Source organism: Lycium ferocissimum, chromosome 4, assembly GCF_029784015.1.
Source record: "Lycium ferocissimum isolate CSIRO_LF1 chromosome 4, AGI_CSIRO_Lferr_CH_V1, whole genome shotgun sequence".
Lineage (NCBI taxonomy): Eukaryota > Viridiplantae > Streptophyta > Magnoliopsida > Solanales > Solanaceae > Lycium > Lycium ferocissimum.
The window spans coordinates 15,040,953-15,060,751 of record NC_081345.1 but is presented as its reverse complement, the minus strand read 5'-3'; the positions used below and the strand labels follow the sequence as shown (position 1 = coordinate 15,060,751).

The window sequence follows — 19,799 nt, the reverse complement described above, 5'->3', positions numbered from 1 at the left end:
GGGAGTATTAATTAGGAGGAATATTTGACTACTTTATCCATATTTATGTCTGAATTATAATTTTACTTCATGAAATATTTACTCTATTTATATATCATTTCCATTAATGACAAAATACTACTAAGGGTAAAATGGTGAAAAATAATTAATTGTGTCTTGAACTTCTAAAACAACAAATAATTTGAGATAACTTTTTTAGTAATGGCGACAAATAATTTGAGACGGAGGAAATACTAATAAACATACTTATACGCAAAGACAGTAGCTAAGTTCAACTAATAGTGCAAAATATATAAATTCCTGTCTGTTTTATTTTAAGTTAATCAGAGTCTAGTAGGATGATTCTTAAATTAGAATAGTGACTTTGTGCAAAGGATCTTCGCCTGAATGATTATTAAGTGACAAAAATCTGACTCGATAACTTACTCCTTTTTCAATAAAAAAGAATAACCAAACCATCAGTTGATTGGTCAAACTCGTAGATCTTATTGCCTGGTAAATCGGAGATGGACGACCACAATCCCGACCTTACGCATCGTAGGTGTACTAGTCAGTGATCCAATAAAACCCACATTCATGTGATAAACCTTCACTTGAATATCAATGAAATTCTGTCCATCTTGACTTAGACACAGAGTCTTCTGGTTGATTTTATTGGATCAATCAAAACTAAGTATTTGACAAAACTATATTTTAGTTGATCGGAAGATGTTACTTGAAGGACTTTGATTGATTTTTACCTTGATTTGACAACCCTCATATTTCACATACGACACTTTTATTTGTTTTGAACTGGGGCTTTACTCTTTAGAATAACATAATGTCCAAATAGACATTGAATGTGGAACCAATGAAGTTCACTTATATGTTAAGATCTATATTTGGTTTGCAGTTGGATTTTATTAAATCTATGTAACTGACATCAAACTGATTATGTTGATCCACAACCTTAATTTGGATTAAAAGAGAAATCTTGAACTTAAGACTTAAATTTTTTACGGACTTCACCCATGAAGGTTTCAAATGTAATATACAAAATCATTATTTGCTTGCATTCAATGATTTGTTAGAAAGACAGGAAATTTAAACTTTGTTCAATACTTGAATCACCTGATATTAATGGTTATCAAGATACTCATTTTTGACATTTGTTGACTACTTTCTTGTTACTGAAAATTCGATCCATCAGCTATGACTTATATTCATTTCATAGTTGAAGGTTATGATGACCGGTTAATTTTTTGATGTTTTGAATATAAAGTGAGGAATTACGTCACTGACGACGTTCAAAATTAGAGGAGCATTTTATAAGAGAAATATGCATGTAATCCACAGTTACATGAACTTGTGAAGTTGGATTTAGAGGGTAACAGAAACAACTCATTTTAAAACTAAAATGCAGTCTGAGACCCAATCCATTCTTCAATAATTTAATTTTCAAGAAATTAAGCTGGAGACCTGGGTAATGTAGTGTAGATGTTTACTTCCTCGGTTTCATTTTATACAATCTGTTTTACAAATAATGATATCTTTATATTTAACATTTTAAAATTTATACTTTTCATTTTATCTTTAATGACATGCATTATAGTCATAGAAATATGGATGACATATTCTAATAAAGCTTTTGGTATGTGCCGAGTTATTTCCATTCTTAAATTTCTTATTATCTAGTCAAATATCAAAATGTAACATAAAATGGTGGGGGGTTTTGGGGGGGGGGGGGGGGGGGGGGGGCTTACTTGACCCTTAGATCTATCAACAGCCGAACGGCCAAGATGCAATTCAGTAAAACTCTCTAGTCTTCTAGATAAGCACAAACTAAAAGGCAATTAATTAAAACTAATTAACCTAATACACTTGCACGATCAGAGAACTATAAGTCGTTTCTCCTTTTTAATCTCCTGTTGGATTGTATATATTGTTTACGTTAATTGTGCAACAATTCAATAGTACTTTTAAAGCTGTTCTCATGGCAGACGAGGAGGCTCCACTTAAGTGTTGTGTTTACAATCCAAGTGACAATATTTATCACGACGGTTTGGAGTTTGCCCGCCTTACAAGCATCGTGTGCGCGATCGTAGGGGTGATCATGTCTGTACCATCTATCATACTGAGTATCCGTGGTCCAAAGGATGATCGCCTTTTTATGGTAACTGTGTTATTTTTTACTTGTAGTTTACTTAATTGGCTCTTAGTCATGGTTTGTGAGTGTGACTATCCGTGGTTATCTAGATTTATGAGACGTATTTTTCGGTATGATGAACCATTGCGGATATATCCAGTAGCAAATGATCTCTAAGCTAATGATTCTTTAGTTCCTCAATTGTATTTTTTTTTTTTTTTTTGTATCTTTTTCGTCTAATCGTAACTTGGAGTTGAAGCATTTTCATGCAAGTCTATTCATCAATTGATGTCTATTATTCTTATTGTCAATATTAAGTGTCTTCTTTTTCTCCCGTGCTTAGGCATGTAATTAATTTGTGCATTGTGAAATTAAAGAGAAGTATAATGTATCATGTTACTACAGGATTAAAATGCTAAAGATTTTGGGGCAATTTGCACGATTTTACTTCATACGGATTGGTCTTTCATTTTTGCCCCTCAATTCCCTGGTCTTTAATTTTTACCCTTCGCTAAAAAAGGTGGCCGAAAATACCCTAAGGTTCTAGGTTCGAAACACAGTAGAGTAAAAAATAATAAGAATAATTTCGCAAGGCATAGGTTTCAATGAACCTATGCCTATTCGGGAGAAGTTACATAGAATCTATGCTGGAGACCGCAAACTTTGCCTTGTAAGGCAAACTTTTAGTTATGCCTTAAGGCAAAATCTACTGCATAAGGCAGACTTTTTGCAAAAGCCTTGCCTTGTGATTTTTTTTTTTTTTTTTGACTGAGTGGGGATTCGAGTCCTTTTTTTTTTTTTTTTTGAATGAGCGGGGATTCAAATCCAGAATCTCAGGATATTTTCAGCTACCTTTTTAAGCGAAGGAAAAAAAAAATTAAAGACCAAAGAATTTGAGGGACAAAAATTAAAGACCACCCCAAAAGAAGGACAATCTGTGAAAAAAATGAAGATTTTGGCCAGTGTGCTGGTGGGCCTTTTCATTTATTATTTGTAGTAAAATTTTCACAAACAGCTACCTTTCAGCTCCTTCTAACAATTTATAACTACATGTTCTACATTTACAATTCGTAGCTGGAGGACCTATATTTAGCTAGTAGATGTGTCGACTTAAATATAGGATAAATATAACTTGAAATACACACGCAATCGACAAAGCGAAAGTGCTATATTTATGGAAACAAAATTTATTCCAATTTAAATTAAAATCAGTTTTTAATGTTCCCTGATTCACGCAAATATCCTTCCATTCCATATCTGATCTCATATCTCATTCAAACAGCTAACAAATTCAAAAAAAAATTGAATTCAAAAAGTACATTCATATTTTTAACCAAAAAAAAAAGGTTAAAAAATTAGTTCATCAAAAAACTTTGAAAAATAACAATATCAAACTAGTGAACAGAGCTCATTTTAAATGACGAATATATATTTGAATTCATCTGTTGAAATATCGAATTCAAGTTGAGTTCATAATTGAGGTAACAACGTTTTCACTGCAACTTTTTTATTTTTTTGATTTTTCTGAAATATTGAAAAATATAGTCAAAATATATGAAAAATATATCTGAAATATAGTCAACAGAAACCAGAATAAGTAATATTGAACATAATAATCAAAATAAAATTAATATATAGCCAAAATATAGTCATAATTGAGTTCATAATTGAGGTAGCAACGTTTTCACTGCAACTTTTTTTTTTCTGAAATTTTTCTAAATATAGTCAAAATATATCTGAAATATAGTCAACAGAAACCAGAATAAGTAATATTGAACATAATAATCAAAATACAATTAAAAATATAGCCAAAATTTATATGAAAAACAACTATTAAAATATCAATCCAAAACATTAGGAATTGAAAATTCGAGTTCTATACCTCTAGTCCTCATCGGAGTAGAAGATTTCTTAGCCATTTCACTTGAATCTAACAAAAAACAACCAAGAACAAACAATGATAATTAATTATTTAGAGTTGCATTGCTCATTCAAACAAAAAAAAAACGAAAATATAAGTTAAATACACGGTGAAACGTAAAAATCAGTATAGAATCTTACCTTTTTTGGGAATTAGATTTGAATTATGAGTGAAATTAATGAGTAGTTAATTAGAGATAAATAAGGAAGTTGAACTATTGTAAAAAAGCGATTTGAAATTGGAGGAAATTAAGGGATATTGGGCATAATGGCGTGTATTTAGGAGGATAGGAGAGAGGGACCTTTTTTTTTTTTCTGCTTAAATTTAGGGGTGTGGGAAGTTATCAGATGAGTAGTAAAAAAGTAGTAGCTATAGGTACATATGTTATATTTTAGCTACTAAATATAATTATTGTAAAGTTTATTTATGTTCCATAAATAGGTAATAATGTAAGTTATGCCAAATAAATTTTACTTATTTGTATTGTAAACAGTTTCAGCTTATGATTCCTTGAGGAAGAAATTGTTTCCCTTCAAATGGGATGGTCTTTAATTTTTGCCCTTCAAAATTGAACTTATGTCTAGCGAGATACAAGTTCAATAAGGAAACGAGACATAACTTGTGGGATATTATGATGTGAAAATATAAATTTATGCCTCACAAAAAAGTTATTTGCCTTGATGGACAAAAGTGCAAATGACCTTTCCTTGAGCGGATCATTAGCACAAATGTCCTTGTTTTGGGCTGGTCTTTAATTTTTGTCCCTCCTATCTCATTGTTTTAGTTTTTAAACTTCAACACTTTAAGTTAATAATAAGTAGATGAAATTACCCCTCCCATCCCACATAGCTTATGTTTCTTCTCCAACTCATCTTCTTCCCCAACTACAATAGAATTTTTTTTTTTTTTTTAAAAAATGTAAGTCAATCAGATGGCAAAACCTAATTATGTTTTTAGCGAAACATGAATTTTTGGATTACGACAAAACTTTAGATGCAAATTAAGTTCAAACTAAGGAAGTAAGATACAATCAGAAACCAATTTAAGATGATGAAAATATAAGTCAAAATGTTGATAATTTAATTGATTACCTTGGAGTTTTTCCAGGCTTATCTGGTGAAAACTTCTGTTAATTCAGAGATCGAATAGCAGTGATGATAAGAGATCCCAGATTTTTCAGTCGTTGAAACTTGGAGAAAAAATTAAGGAGAGAAATATATAAGGGCGTGTTTGACACGACATATTTTTTATTTTTTGTATAATGTCACTAACAAAATAAGGCACATATATTTTTTGTTTGGAAAGTTACACAGAAAGATAATCTTCTAATCATTTGATACAAAACTAGCACTAACTCCCTCCGCTTTCTTTTACTTGCCTGGCATACTAAAATTTTCTCTTGTTGTTCATTTTAACAAATTAAGAAAAGATTAATTACTTTACTTTATTGTTAATATTAAATAATTATATAAAGATAGGTCTTCAGGCATAACTTGACTAACTTTGGAATCTAAAATTAGGCCTTAAGGTCTAACTTGACTAACTTTGGATTATAAAGATAGGCCTTAAGGCCTAACTTGACTAACTTTGAAATCTAAAATTATGCCTTAAGGCCTGACTTGATGAACTTTGAAATATAAAGATAGGCCTTAAGACCTAACTTGACTAACTTTGGAATATAAAGTTATGCCTTAAGGCCTAACTTGACTAACTTTGGAATCTAAAGATGCGCGTTAATGCTTAACTTGACATACTTTGGAATCTAAAGTTATGCCTTAAGGCCTAACTTAATACAAGAACGGATACGCGTAAGCAATAAAATAACAAGGAAAACAAGAGAAAATAAAGGATAGATAATTTGACACAAAATTAGACACATTAGGCAACCAAGGTTCTATATTTACCAAGACCTTCTAATTACATACTAATTAGCACCAAACTCTTAGGATGACCTCAAGGGAATTAAATTCCCAAGCAACCGATCCTCTCGACAAACAGTAATCAACAAGAGCCTACCAAATGCCTATCAAAAGTTTCTCTCTAGAGATAACCCTAAAACACTCAAAATATTCATCAATTCATCAAAAAACTCCCAAATGAAATAAAAAACTAGCTATTTATACTAAAACATTAAGGAAGACAACTACACTATTACATAACTACCCTTAATGAGACAAGGGCTTTGTTTGGCTAGTCTTCCTTTGGAGATGAAAGTCTTGAATTAATGAAGTAGCCTCTTTTGCAATCATAGCCATCCTTCACTCATTTGGCCACTTCAATGCTCATCCATCTCCAATCCATCCTCCCATGCTATCATCCACACTTGGAATCCCCGGGATGGTCCTCGAAATGTCTTTGAGGAAACTCAATTTGCGTCACTCTCCCCTTCTTGAAAAGAATTCGTTCTCGAATCTAAACTTTGCAACACCATAAAGGAGACAAACAAAAACTAAGTCCTCAAAGGATGAGGGTTAGTGTTAGGGTGGACCAATCTACCGCCATGCCAAGTAAGCTCAAATTTGTGATATAGCCAAGTATCAACTATGTTCATGAAAATAAGCTCTCAGCTAAAGCACCAAGGACTTGGCTATCCCAAAGATCAAGAAATGAGGATATTCTATAGGAGCCAATGTTTTCAAGATACCAAGTTGGCATGACACACAAATGATCCTCAATTGCAAAAGGATATCATTCACACAAAGTTAAGATTTCACCGGGGTCAAAAGGGAAAGATACCCACATATCATCGTCAAAGCAACAACTATATACCCCAATATGACCCGACCCAACATAAGATGCACTCCCAACAATAGCATGAATGTCATCATATGCAAATAGATAATAAAGAAAGGTGTCACGCAAAACAACTTCATCTATGGTGTCCACAAATGTAGTTTCACTATTAAGTTCACAAACAAGGTCAAGCATGCTACTAACATTCGGATCACTCAAGGAAGAATTAGCAATTTTCAAACAAGTATCACCTTCCTTTTCAAAACACTCCGTCCCCACAAGTGTATTATCATTTCCAATGGAAAGATCTCCATCATAGGGAAGGGCGTTATCACTCCCTAGTGGATTTTCAAACAAAATGTAGTCCCCCAAAGTGGCTACACTTTCATCATTACAAAACATTCAACTGGATACTTCACTTTCAATAGTCATGTACGCATCGAATAAGACATTATCTTTTAAGAGAGAGTAATCCATGAACAATGAGGGGTCAAAGCATGCGATTTCGTTCTCACAAAAACAAATGTCATCTTTCAACATACTTTCATTCACATGACTATTTACATGACACACACCACCATCATAATTTTGAGTCTTATCACATGACCCTAAGGCAAGATCAGGGGACTCAATTTGACATGAAGCAAACAAAGATGAGGTGTCACACTCTTTTATGTGACCAACTATATCAACATCATCATTCACTAGAGGTACATTAAGGACATCACAAGGATCCTCAAGTAGTGAATTATCATTACAAGCAAGTTGACCAACATAAATTTCAACACTAGTGGGTAGGATGTCAAGTTCACAAGATTTACTAACATGATGGCCACATGACAATGTACTGCCATTCAATTTACAAGTGTCAACACTAGGTGGACACAAATTGATCTTGCAAGAAGCATCAATTTGGTTATCAAAAGGATCAACTAGTGTATAAACAATTTCAATTGACAATGCATTCATTCAAATCACAAGTGTCAACACTAGGTGGACACAAATCAACCTTGCATGAAAGATCAATCCGGTCATCAATAGGATCAACTAGTGTAGGGACACTTACAACAATGACATTATCAATACATGACAAAGAATCATTAAGCTCACACAAAGACAAGCTACTACTCATACTCTCATCACAAACTTGTCCATTCAAAGAGTTGGAAGTATTGAGTTTAGCTATTGTACCTTGAAGTTCACACGAAGATTTTTTTTTTTTACCTTGAGCTATCCATGGCAAGCTCACTTGACCAATCATAGAGATGGTCTTGTCCTCCTTTCCTCCTTTCGAGTACGGGAGTTCTTTACGTGAAGACTCTTTTAGCAATTCGTTTTCTTGAGTACCTATAAAAGCTTCTTCACAACAAAGGAAAGAAGTATAAAGGTTAGATTGAATTTGTGGAAACTCTCTCACATCACTCTACTCATCCTCTCCTTTTCCATTCTTGAGTTACCACTTTAAACTCCCTTACTCCTCTCTATCTTTTATCTTTTAAGGGTACAATAATCTCTCCGTCTCGTGGTATTTCACAAGAGGAACTTTGTTTCCTTCTTTTGGCATCTTCTTTTGGGAAGTGGTTTAGGTCCTATTCCCTTTTCCACGTGGCTCGGGATAATGGCAACTCAATTTCCTCTTCAATGCATTCCAAGTAGCGCTTCCCATCTTGTATGCCCAATAGTGTGCAAGCTTCTTTTCAAAAGTTCTAATGGCCGATTTCATCTTCTTTTCTTGTGGATACTTGCAACTAGTAAAGATTTCATCCATCATCAATTCCCATTTCTCATATTCTTCTCCACTAGCTTCCATAGTCAAGGTAGGCCATTTCACATTGGTTTCTTGAACTTTTACACTTGGATTCTTTCTAGGAAGTATGCGAAAGAGAAGTTTCCCCCTTTAATTCACTACATACCGATGCCAATCTTGCTCATGCAGAATCCCATGTACTTCAAACCACGCAAATCCCAAACACAAGTCTCATGCATCCATAGTAATCACTCCACACCATACTTCATCTTAATAATCTTCACAAGAGAAAGATACCTTCACCATCATGTCAACCCCATATCCCCTTGTATCATAGTAAGGGTCTCTTTTTCCAACACAAACAATCCTAGCCATATGATCGCTTGAGGGGTAATGTAACAATCACGAAAGTAATCATCAATTTCAAGGCAAACTCCCTCATATTCCAACACCTTCACTAACATTGAGTGAAATCTTCCATTAGGCTTACCTTTCACCTTGGCCTTGGTTGGGCCCTACTCGGAACACCTTGAATAGTTTTGGAAGTAGAAGTTACACACCGCTCTTTATCAGAGGATGACTCCAACTTGTACTCACGTTTCCCCACATACCGTTTTGTTTTAGATAGGGAATATTACAAGACAAGGCACATGAATGTCTACTAGAAGACTTTCTATAATCAACACTTGCAAATTCACTATCTTCATAGACATGTTCTTCATAATTCCAATTCGAATAAGGATTTCCCCCGTAAGACCCATAAGATACGTGTGAAGAAGAGTCATACCTCGATTCGTCTTCATAATCATGGTGCGTAGTGTGAGGACCTTCATATTCATCATCCTCACCATACAAATGGTCATAAGGTTTTTATACCACACCATCGTCATCATAAGATCCATGAGCACCACTCTCTTTATATTCACCTTCAAAATAGTAGTTATCACCTCTAAGTTGCTCATGATCTTCATTTTCCATATAGCCCTTGTAACCCCGATTGTCACACTCTTGATAGTTCCTATAGTCCTCCTTCTCATAACCACACTCGTCATCATTATAATAATCAAAATCGTCGTCACGTGAATCAGAATCCATGGAGATGTACCTGCAAAGAACACTTAGCAAATACATTAGTAGTAAAGAAACCTTATCACACTCATGTTTACACTCTTTTTTGATTGGCTAGCACCACTAAAATGAACTCACACTCTCTTGCCTTTTACCACTCAATTGGATCAGCCGATGTTGATTCTTGTTTAGATCCGGTGGGTTGCAAGGTGCACAATTGCTACTCAAGGTCGGAATGGATTCTTGTTAAATCGAAGAACGGACGACTCAATACAAACTATCAGACTTGAGCTAAGAAATTAACAACGAGGCAAAAATGAAAAAAAAGCACAAAAGAATTAGCACGAAAGAAAATATACGGACACAAGAACTAATTACCAACCAAGTAAGGATCAATTACTAGTTGTAATTAGCTATGAGAATCAAAGAAATTAAATGGAAATGGAAGAAATCTAACCAAGAAATACCGATGAAATACCTCAAAATACAATGGGATCTTGTAATTATACGGTGGAGATGGACAATTGTACTGTTCGAAGATGTATTTACGATCGTACTTTTGCAACAAAAGAGAATAGGATCAGTGACTACCAATTGATGAAGGGATTATACGATTGGACCTCACTCACGTTTTACGGATCGTATTTATAATACGGTCCGTATGTCACAAGCGTAAATTAGCAACAGCAGGCACTATTTTCCCTCTTCACTATATTGATCTTTTACGGACCGTAATGTTTGTACGGTCCATCAATGATGACTGTATATCTCGTCCAGTAGCTCGCCTCTTCGTGTATGATTATACGGTTGAGAAAGACAGGCTGTATATTTTATATGGTCCGTTAATCTTGACCGTATTTCTAATTTTAGTGATGACGTATTGTACGATATACCTCAATCCTTGGTTGGATTCTTTTGAAATTCCTTGAATTTGAGGTACTTTGATCCTACTAGATCATAAATCTTGCTAAATGTAGCCCAACAAAGACTTTTCCACTTTTTGTACTTGAAATTTTGGATCAAAACCTCCTTTGTGTCTTCTTCTTCACCAAGAGTTTATGAAGGTGGCTTAAGAACACATGAATATTCAAATTTCTAACTACCCTCAAATCAACTCTAAATTCCCCTAAATTTCGAATCTAGATTCCCTTTGGCTAGAAGAACAATGCCCAATTATTGTTATCCTTCAATTTCTTCTTAATCACAAGACCCACCAAAGCGTTCTTCAATTGTCTTTAAAGCTTCAACCCAACAATGGTAGATCTCTCAATATTGGCTCAAATGACAAAAACTTTGGATTTGAAACCCTAAAACACTAAGGAACAAGAATCTAAGGTCAAATCAACAAAACAAACACAAAGTTTTTGGGGTTTTGGTGGAAAATTTCCAGATATCTTTTTCTTTTTGTAGCAAAACCCAAGACTAGATTTGACAGAACAAACCTAAGCAAAGCTCTGATACGAATTGATACAAGAACGGATACGCGGAAAGCAATAAATTAACAAGAAAAATAAGAGAAAATAAAGGACAAATAATTTGACACAAAATTAGACACAATTAGGCAACCAAGGTTTTGTATTAATTAAGACCTCCTAATTACATACTAATTAGCAATAAACTCTTAGGATAACCTCAAGGGAGTTGAATTCCCAAGCAACCGATCCTCTCGACAAACAATAATCAACAACAGCCTACCAAAGGCCTCTCACAAGTTTCTCTCTCTAAATATAATCCTAAAATACTCAAAATATTCATCAATTCATCAAAAAACTCCCAAATGAAATAAAAGGCTAGCTATTTATACTAAAACATTAAGGAAGACAACTACACTATTACATAACTACTCTTAATGAGACAAAGGCCTTGTTTGGCTAGTCTTCCTTTGGAGATGAAAGTCTTGAATTAATGAAGTAGCTGCTTTTGCAATCATAGCCATCCTTTACTCATTTGGCCGCTTCAATGCTCATCCATCTCCAATCTATCTTCCCATGCTATCATCCACACTTGGACTCCCCGGGACGATCCTCGAAATATCCTTGAGGCAACTCGGCTTGCATCATAACTTAACTAACTTTGAAATATAAATATAGGTTTTAAGGCCTAGCTTGACCAACTTTGGAATCTAAGATCATATCTTAAGGCTTAACTTAACTAACGTTGGAATATAAAGTTATGCCTTAAGGCCTAACTTGATAACTTTGGAATGTTAAGATAGGCCTTAAGACCTAACTTGACTAACTTTGGAATCTAAAGTTATGCCTTAAAGACTAACTTGACTAACTTTGGAATATAAAGATAGGCCTTAAGGCCTAACTTGACTAATTTTGGCATATAAAGTTAGGCCTTTGAAATCTAAAGTTATGCCTCAAGTTAGGCCTTAACTAACTTTGAAATCTAAAGTTATGCCTTAAGGTCTAACTTGACTAACTTTAGAATATAAAGTTATACCTTAAGGCCTAACTTGACTAACTTTGTAATATAAAATTAGGCCTTAAGGCCTAACTTGATTAACTTGGAATATAAAGATATGTTTTAAGGCCTAACTTGACTAACTTTTGGAATCTAAAGTTATGTTTTAAGACCTAACTTGACTAACTTGTTGTTTATGCAATTATTAAAAGATGAATGGATCGTGTACAAATTAAGTCGTGCCAACTGCCAATATCTTGATGTTTGCTTAAATTAATTTTAAATATGCCACTAATTTGAGCCATGGGTGCAGGAGTGTTACAAGGATAAATTTGAGCTGATCGAAGGCTTCTAAATTTATTTCAAGAATTAAATGTAACTTTTTTGCACTCTCATCTAAGCTTCAGACTACCTCCAGTAAAACTGCTTCCGATACTTCTCTATACCCTTTTTGATTAAAGTCACGTGTTTCCCTTAAATTGAAGGTCTGGATTAAAACCTATTCCATCTTTATCTTCTATGAAACCAAGTTCTCATTCTCTCGTAAGTCAATTGACGTAGACCGAAAAGAAACCCATTATTCTCTCTTTAATTTATTCTGTAGTAATGTGACCCAACCATAGTTTTACGGCTGAAGAAAATAATTTAAAGGCAAACACGGTAGAGTCATTTCATTATTTGGAGTTTGTTCTTGGATGCTACGAAGGAAAGAGAGCTCTTCCGCCATTGATAGAATAAAAAGGAGGATGAAGATGCAGAAGAAAAGGAGTTGAAGAAGAAAGCTACGCTATTTGGGATGGAAGGGTATTTACATCACCAAAGTTTCATTAAATGAAGGCACGGGCAGAAGTTAAATATTTTAAAAATGAAGGCTAAATTTTAAAGACCACTCCTTTTGAAGGTCGGTCAATGCAAAAACTTGTCCTTGAGCTGTGTTCGGCCCAAAAATATAAGCCCATTTGTATATCTTTGACCAATGTGTTAGGACTTGGGTATACGTTACAGCTTAATTAGAGGGAATAAGGAAGTTTCTCTCCACTATCAAAAATCTATATGTTAATTTTGTGGCTTCTTATAGGGAAAGAGGCTTGCAAGTTTATTCTTTTCATTTCAAATTTCGGATGAAGTTTACTTCGTGAATAACTTTTTATGGTATTCTAAGTGCACCTTTACACGAGCCAATAGTTGGTGCTAAAATATGAATTAAGGGCATAATTACTTTTCTTTGCACAGAACATACTCACTATTGGATTCAAACTCGTAATACTAACGTTCGAAATGATAGTTTATATGTTCTCCATAGTCTTATAACCAATTAGATTAAATTAATTCAATATTGTAAAATTAGAATTTAGATATCAAGAACTATAGGAAAAATACTATAAGTCGTAATTCTTCTCATATAAATATGATGAAAAAATACATATTAAAATATTGGTTATTAAAATTCATGTTGTATAGATGTCGAGAAGCAAAAGTAACAACCATTTTAGAACGGAGTGAGTACTGTATTCAAAGACACTATGTTGGGAAGACGGAGGAAATTTTACTTTGTTCAATACCTGAATCACCTGATACTATATCCATTAAAGCTGTACATCTATATTAGCCAAGAATCAAGATAAGGGAGAGGGCGAATTTGAAGGAAGTACAGAAAGCACCGCACCCTCATCAACAAGCAGCTGTGTTATTTCTTCATAACTCAAAAATCTGGAAATAGAAAGCGGAGTGTCACCTTTCTTGTTCCTGGCATTCACATTGGCTCCTCTGTTAAGTAGCACTTCTACCATCTGTGCACAGCCGCCTTCGACAGCCATGTGGAGCGGAGTGTTGCCTTCTGAATCTTGACATTCCAAGTCGGCTCCGAATTCAGCCACTATCATTACTGCATCTTTGTTTCCTTTAATCGCTGCAATGTGGACAGCTGTTAGACCATATTGATCTCGGAAGTTGGTTGTTGCTCCCTTGTCCAGAAGTGTCTCGAGCAGCTGGAGATCACCCCGTCTTGCCGCATGTAGAACTGCTTCTCCTCTTTCGAGGATTTTAACGGCTGTCTCCTGGAAATTAATTACATATGGAAGTAAGGAAGGTTGTGAATGTGAATAAAATGGTCGCACGTAAGTCCCTGAAAGGCAATAATTGCAATGAAACCAGACTCTTACATGGTAGACAGGGCAAAGTTGGGGCAGGCCATCCAAATAGATTGATTACATTCTTAAACGACTTTGATTTGATCCGGTGAAAGATGATCTATTTAATGGGCTATTGTCTCTCAAAATGAACAGATATTTATCTCAAATGAGAACAAAGCACTCATTATAACATTTTCAGCTCATAAGGGTCAAAGTACTCATATTCCATCAGCAACGACCTGTATTCGTTTTACAATTGAAGGTTGGAATGACCAATTAATTTGATTACTGTAAGAAGCTCCAAATTTCATTCAACTTCTTCTTTCAATTGAAATTGAGATTTTTGCCGCGGTTCTTCCTCCATCAAAAGGCTCTGAGCCTGCTACGTAGCTAGGCTACGAGATTGAAGCGTGCGATAAAAAGCGGAAAAAGGAATTGATTGACTAAATTTTCATACACCTAGGCCTAATTCCATCGATGAATCATTCGAGAACGAATCTTGCGAGACCTTTTCACTCTATTTTATTATATACGCTTAGCGAAAAGAATGTTTTTTGATACACCTAGGACATGACTTCTACTTTCCTTAGGCGACTTTCTTGCCTTACGAAAACAACTAGAAGTCGATCTAGTACCTTCCTCAGGGTACTCAACTACTAGAGTCATCTCCCTTTCTCCTTTTAGCTTTAGTCGGTCGAGTAGCTTATTCGAACGTTGTGAACTCATTCCTGCCTTTGCAATACCAGCGCATCTTGTGCCACAAAATCGGTTGTGCTCCGCAGAGAGTGTGGCTAAACACTTCTTCACCTTTCGGTTACGAAGTCACTTAGCCGTATATGTCACCAGGAGCGAGTTGGTAGGGGGGCCAGAGATCAGCCAGTACGACGGACAAGCTACTTTCTTATTCTAAGACTGGAAGATCATTAACGAGTAATCCTAATGTAGGCGGATTTGGTCAAATGGGGTCCTCTCACCTGTGCTCACTTTCGTTTTAGAAGTTAGATTGGATTTCCACTATTCAACAAAGAGAAAGGAAGATGCGCTAATTCGAAGTTTGGACATTGAGTGAGGAATTAACTTTCAACATTCAAAATTTAGGACAAACAAGTTGAAATAGTGGTGTGCATAGTTTGGATAAACCCGAAATCCGAATCGAAATTCGAATATTTTGGACTTATATTTTGAAAATTTTCAAATTCTGGATTGGATTTCGGATTTAATTTTTAAAACTTTTGGATAATGGATTGGATTTCAGATTCGGAACTTCGAATTTTTGGATATCCGAAAACCGAATTTCTTATACCTTATGTTTAACCTATCCGACTATCCATTATATATTAGCGCATTACCTGTATGTCCAATCTAATAAGTCAAATATACTCTACTCATTACACATCAACCCATATATTAAAAAATATTAGTACTTATTCAGTTGCTTGTACGAATACTTTATTTACATAATTGTTACAGCTACGAGGAACTATATATTAAGGCAATTTGTTATGAATATTTTATTTAGTTGTTCATTTTGTAAGAAGAAGAAGAAGCAGTTCAACTTATAGGCCGAACTGAAAATCCGAGTTACCCAAATCGATTTAACCGAAACTGAACTTAAGAAATCCGATCCGATCCAATCCATACGTATTTGGATCGGATTTGGAATACATTTTGCGAAATCCGAAAACCGAAATATGCTAAACCCGATCCGATCCAACCGATGAACGGGCCTAAGTTTGAAACACTTACCGAAAAGAAAAAAGTGAGGATCATGACTCGATTAGACCACTAACAGGAGTATTTCTTTAGTAGTACAAGTTTCAAGAATTCTATAAACACGCTTCCAGTTTTGTTTCTGCAAATTTTATACTAGTAGTCTTCAGAAAATGCATCTATTCCTAAATTATAGTATGAACTAGTAAAGTTGGATATAGAAGCCGAAGGTAACAAACAACTCTTTTAAAACTAAAATGCAGCCTCAGACCAATCCATTCTTCAACTTCATTTTCAAGAAATTAAGTTGGGGATCTGGATAATGTACTACAAGCTTACTCCCTTTGTCTCATTTTTACATGATCTCTTCTACAAATCATGACATTTTTATATCTGAAAATTTTAAATTTTAAACATTTCATTTTATACGTAATAACATGTGTTAGTCATAAAATGTCATAACATATCTAAAGAGACACTTCTAATAATGCATTAATACTTTTGTTATATGTCAATCTTTTTTCGCCTTAAATTTCTTGTCTAATCAAATACCAAGATGTAACATAAAAAGGGGGGACCTGGGACTTACATGACCCTTAGATCGGGCGATATCAAGCGCTGAACGGCCAAGATGCAATTCAGTAACAGTAGGGTCAGCACCCATTTCAACAAGCATCTTCACCATTTCACAGTCCCCATTGGCAGCTGCTCTAAACAAAGCTGTTCTACCATCTTTGCTCCTCGCGTCCACCTGCGCACCTGCACCTATCAACACCTTAGCAATCCCCAATAACGCTTTACTCGCCGCTAAATGTAATGGCGTTCTTCCTTCCTTGTCTTTGCTATCCAACCACCTGCAACCTCCTCCGTTATTATTCACTCTCACTAGCCTCTCAACTTCATCCCTCCGGTCATTCGCGACCGCGATATGTAACGACGTCCACCCCATTGACACCCATTTTACGGCGTTTGGTTCAGTACATGCGTCCACCTGTTGGTTTTTTAAAAGATGGTTCGGCAAAAAAGATTGGAAGTATAATTAAAATGTTTCTAAATTTTTGTATTAAGCATAAAGAGTTTTAAATAGCCAACTTGAAAAAAGAAAATCTGCGGAATTAAATTCTAACTTCTAAAATATCTCAGCCAAACTTATATACTTGCTCTGTCCCAATTTATATGAGTGTGTTTGGCTTGGAAAGCAGTTTAAGAAAGAAATAAACTTTTGAAACTTGTGGTCTAAAGTGAGTCATAGATATATACGTAGTTGTAATCCATTCTATTAAGGGTAAATGGGTATTTAAAGCTAAATTGTTAGTATAATAAATATATAAAGGTATCATTCCTTTTTAAACTGATTAAAAAGAAAAGAGTATCGTATAAATTGGGATGGGGGGAGTAATTAAATTGAAACAAAGACTCTTCCGGTAAGTTAACAACTACTATGTATTATTCAAGTAAATCAACAGTAACAGAAGTAAATTTGAACACCACCTTTAATCCACCCTCAATCAAGATATTGACCATGTCGTTGTTATTATTAGGCAGCTGCTTTGCAACTCGGATGAGTGACTCAGCTTCCCGAGTTGAAAATTCAGTGAAAACGGATCGTTGTCGTTTGATAATATTCCTAACGGAATCACAATCTCCATTACTAACAGCATGTCGAAGAAGAAACGGCCCCACGAAAACCACCTTGAGTTTTATGTCATAAGTTGAACAATTATGTCCAATTGAGCTGAACCACGAATTAACTATTTCAGACCGAGTCGTCTCAGAAGACGAAGAGTTGAGTTCGAGTTTGAGTTCAGGTGCTATAGCGGTTCTAACGAGGAACCGATCAGAAGGGGAGCGAGGGAAAGTGGAAGGTATTTGGGATTGAGGTTTGAGAATGACTTGGAAAGTGGTGCAAGATGATGGAGATATTAGGCCACTAGGTGGATTGACAAGGAACTTGTGAGGAGATGAAGTTTGAACTTTGTATGCTATTGGTGAGGTTGCAATAAGTGATTTGAGGTTCACTGTGGCTCGACATTTGCAGCCTAATGCAAAGTCTATACGTATTTCTGGTTCTGAAACTTCAACTAATTTCTCCATGAATGATAATTTATGATAGATATTTTATGAAGAGGGGTATGGTTTCAAGATTCAAGATTGACAGGGGAATATTATTATGAGGACGTCGACGATACATGTGATACTGAATAAATGGTACACGTGATTTCGTGGGGACCACAGACTAGAAGTTGAACGAAAACAAGAAGTCGGACAAGGATGTAACACTCTTTGTTTTGACAAATACGAAATGCAATCCTCCACTCTTTTATCCAGTTGCATGTGAAACTACATACCACCATACTTCTGTTGCTAATGAGCTACAATATTATACTCCTCGAGATTCAATTTATGTGAAGGTGCTTGTCTGAATTTATGTGATAGGATTGTCTGGGCACCACATTTAACAAAGAAAGATTTTTAAGACCTATAGTGTAAAATAAGTTATAGATATTTATGTGGTTATAAATTATCTCATTAAAAGTAAAATGAACATTTTAAAGTTAAATTGTTACTAAATATGAAGTAAAAAAGATATCATTCTCTTTTGGACCGACTAAAAACAAGAGTGTCAAGTAAATTGGGATAAAGAAAATATGACTTTTTATCCTTTTCTTAAGCACCCAATATTGAAATAAGATTACTATTTACTAATTACTAATATTAAAAAGAACAAATTTTAATACAAATTTTAATGGGAAGGATAATTAATCTTTCATAAATTGTAAGGTAAAGAACAGGAGTATGTGGCGGTTGCTACAGCCGAAAAGGGAATTGAGAGCAAATAGTAGGTAACAGAAAGCAAGACAAAGGACAACAAATCACAAATACTCATTATAATACAAATAGAATATTTTGACTTCAGAACAATATCTTAACTAGATTGATATCAAACTAAAAACTAACTTGAGAAGAATTAAGGAAGAATACATTAAAGAGAGCGAAAAGGCAAACTTGAAGAATATAGATGCAAATGTGATAGCAAGTATTGGAGAGCTTACCCTTTGTAGTTTGCACTTTGCACTTAGTAGATAAAGGGCCAACGAGTATCGATTACTCATTAAACGACAAAAGAATAGAATTATGAAATTATGATAAACAATTAGAAGAAGTCTTTGACTTTTGAATTTATTTGGTTTGAGAATTACTATGAGTTAATTTTTGAATATTTAAGTAAGTATTAAAGCGAAATTTATTAAATAATTTTGGCTCGTTTTTAGAAAAGTTCTTTGCGTTTGCTATCCATTTTCAGATATGGTATTGCATAATAATTGTTTTGGAAGAACTTTAAGAGGAGATGGGAGATGGAGGAAAACAGTGATCATTGTCTTAGAAGATCCTTTTTCCGTTCAAGATTGTCAGTTCTTCAGTTCTCCTTCATCTATTCATCGTGTAATCATTGTAAAATTGTTGTATAGTATGTGTATAATTTTTGTGTATACATTGTACACTAAGTATATATTATTATACACAAATTTATACAGAAAAATAAGCGTGAAGGAACAGTGGCTACGGTGGATACTGATAAAAATATGTTTAATGTGTATATGTATTGTAATTGAAGTGTATCTACAGAGTATATAATGCATATACCTATTTATAAGCTTTCAGTCCTCATACAATTTGTATACACGATGCATATGTAGTGTAATATAGTTAATAATGCATACACACAATGTATATACAACTTATAACATGTATATAAAGTGAATAACTTATATCTCTTGTTTATATAAAGTGCATAATCTTTCTCTCACAAAAATTCTCTTTCTTTCTTTCTTCTAGATCTTAATATTTTTAGTTTGGTAGGTAAAGTTTACGGTTGATGAGACTGGTCCGGGGATGGATGAATTTGATTTTTGTTAAGTTAATATTTAGAGGGTGTAAGTAGGGTGGTCTGGT

The 19,799-nt window shown here is 34.5% G+C and overlaps 1 protein-coding gene across 1 annotated transcript; it reads right to left on the bottom strand.

Annotated features, from left to right (window-relative positions):
• Positions 1–13,527: 13,527 nt before the first annotated feature.
• On the bottom strand, positions 13,528–18,032 carry LOC132051601 (protein VAPYRIN-like). Its single transcript, XM_059442749.1, has 3 exons — positions 17,337–18,032; positions 16,435–16,836; positions 13,528–14,060 (listed from the first exon to the last, which is right to left on the bottom strand). Exons 1-3 carry the CDS (start codon positions 17,937–17,939, stop codon positions 13,620–13,622), a joined length of 1,446 nt encoding a protein of 481 aa, XP_059298732.1. The 5' UTR covers positions 17,940–18,032; the 3' UTR covers positions 13,528–13,619.
• Positions 18,033–19,799: the final 1,767 nt, after the last annotated feature.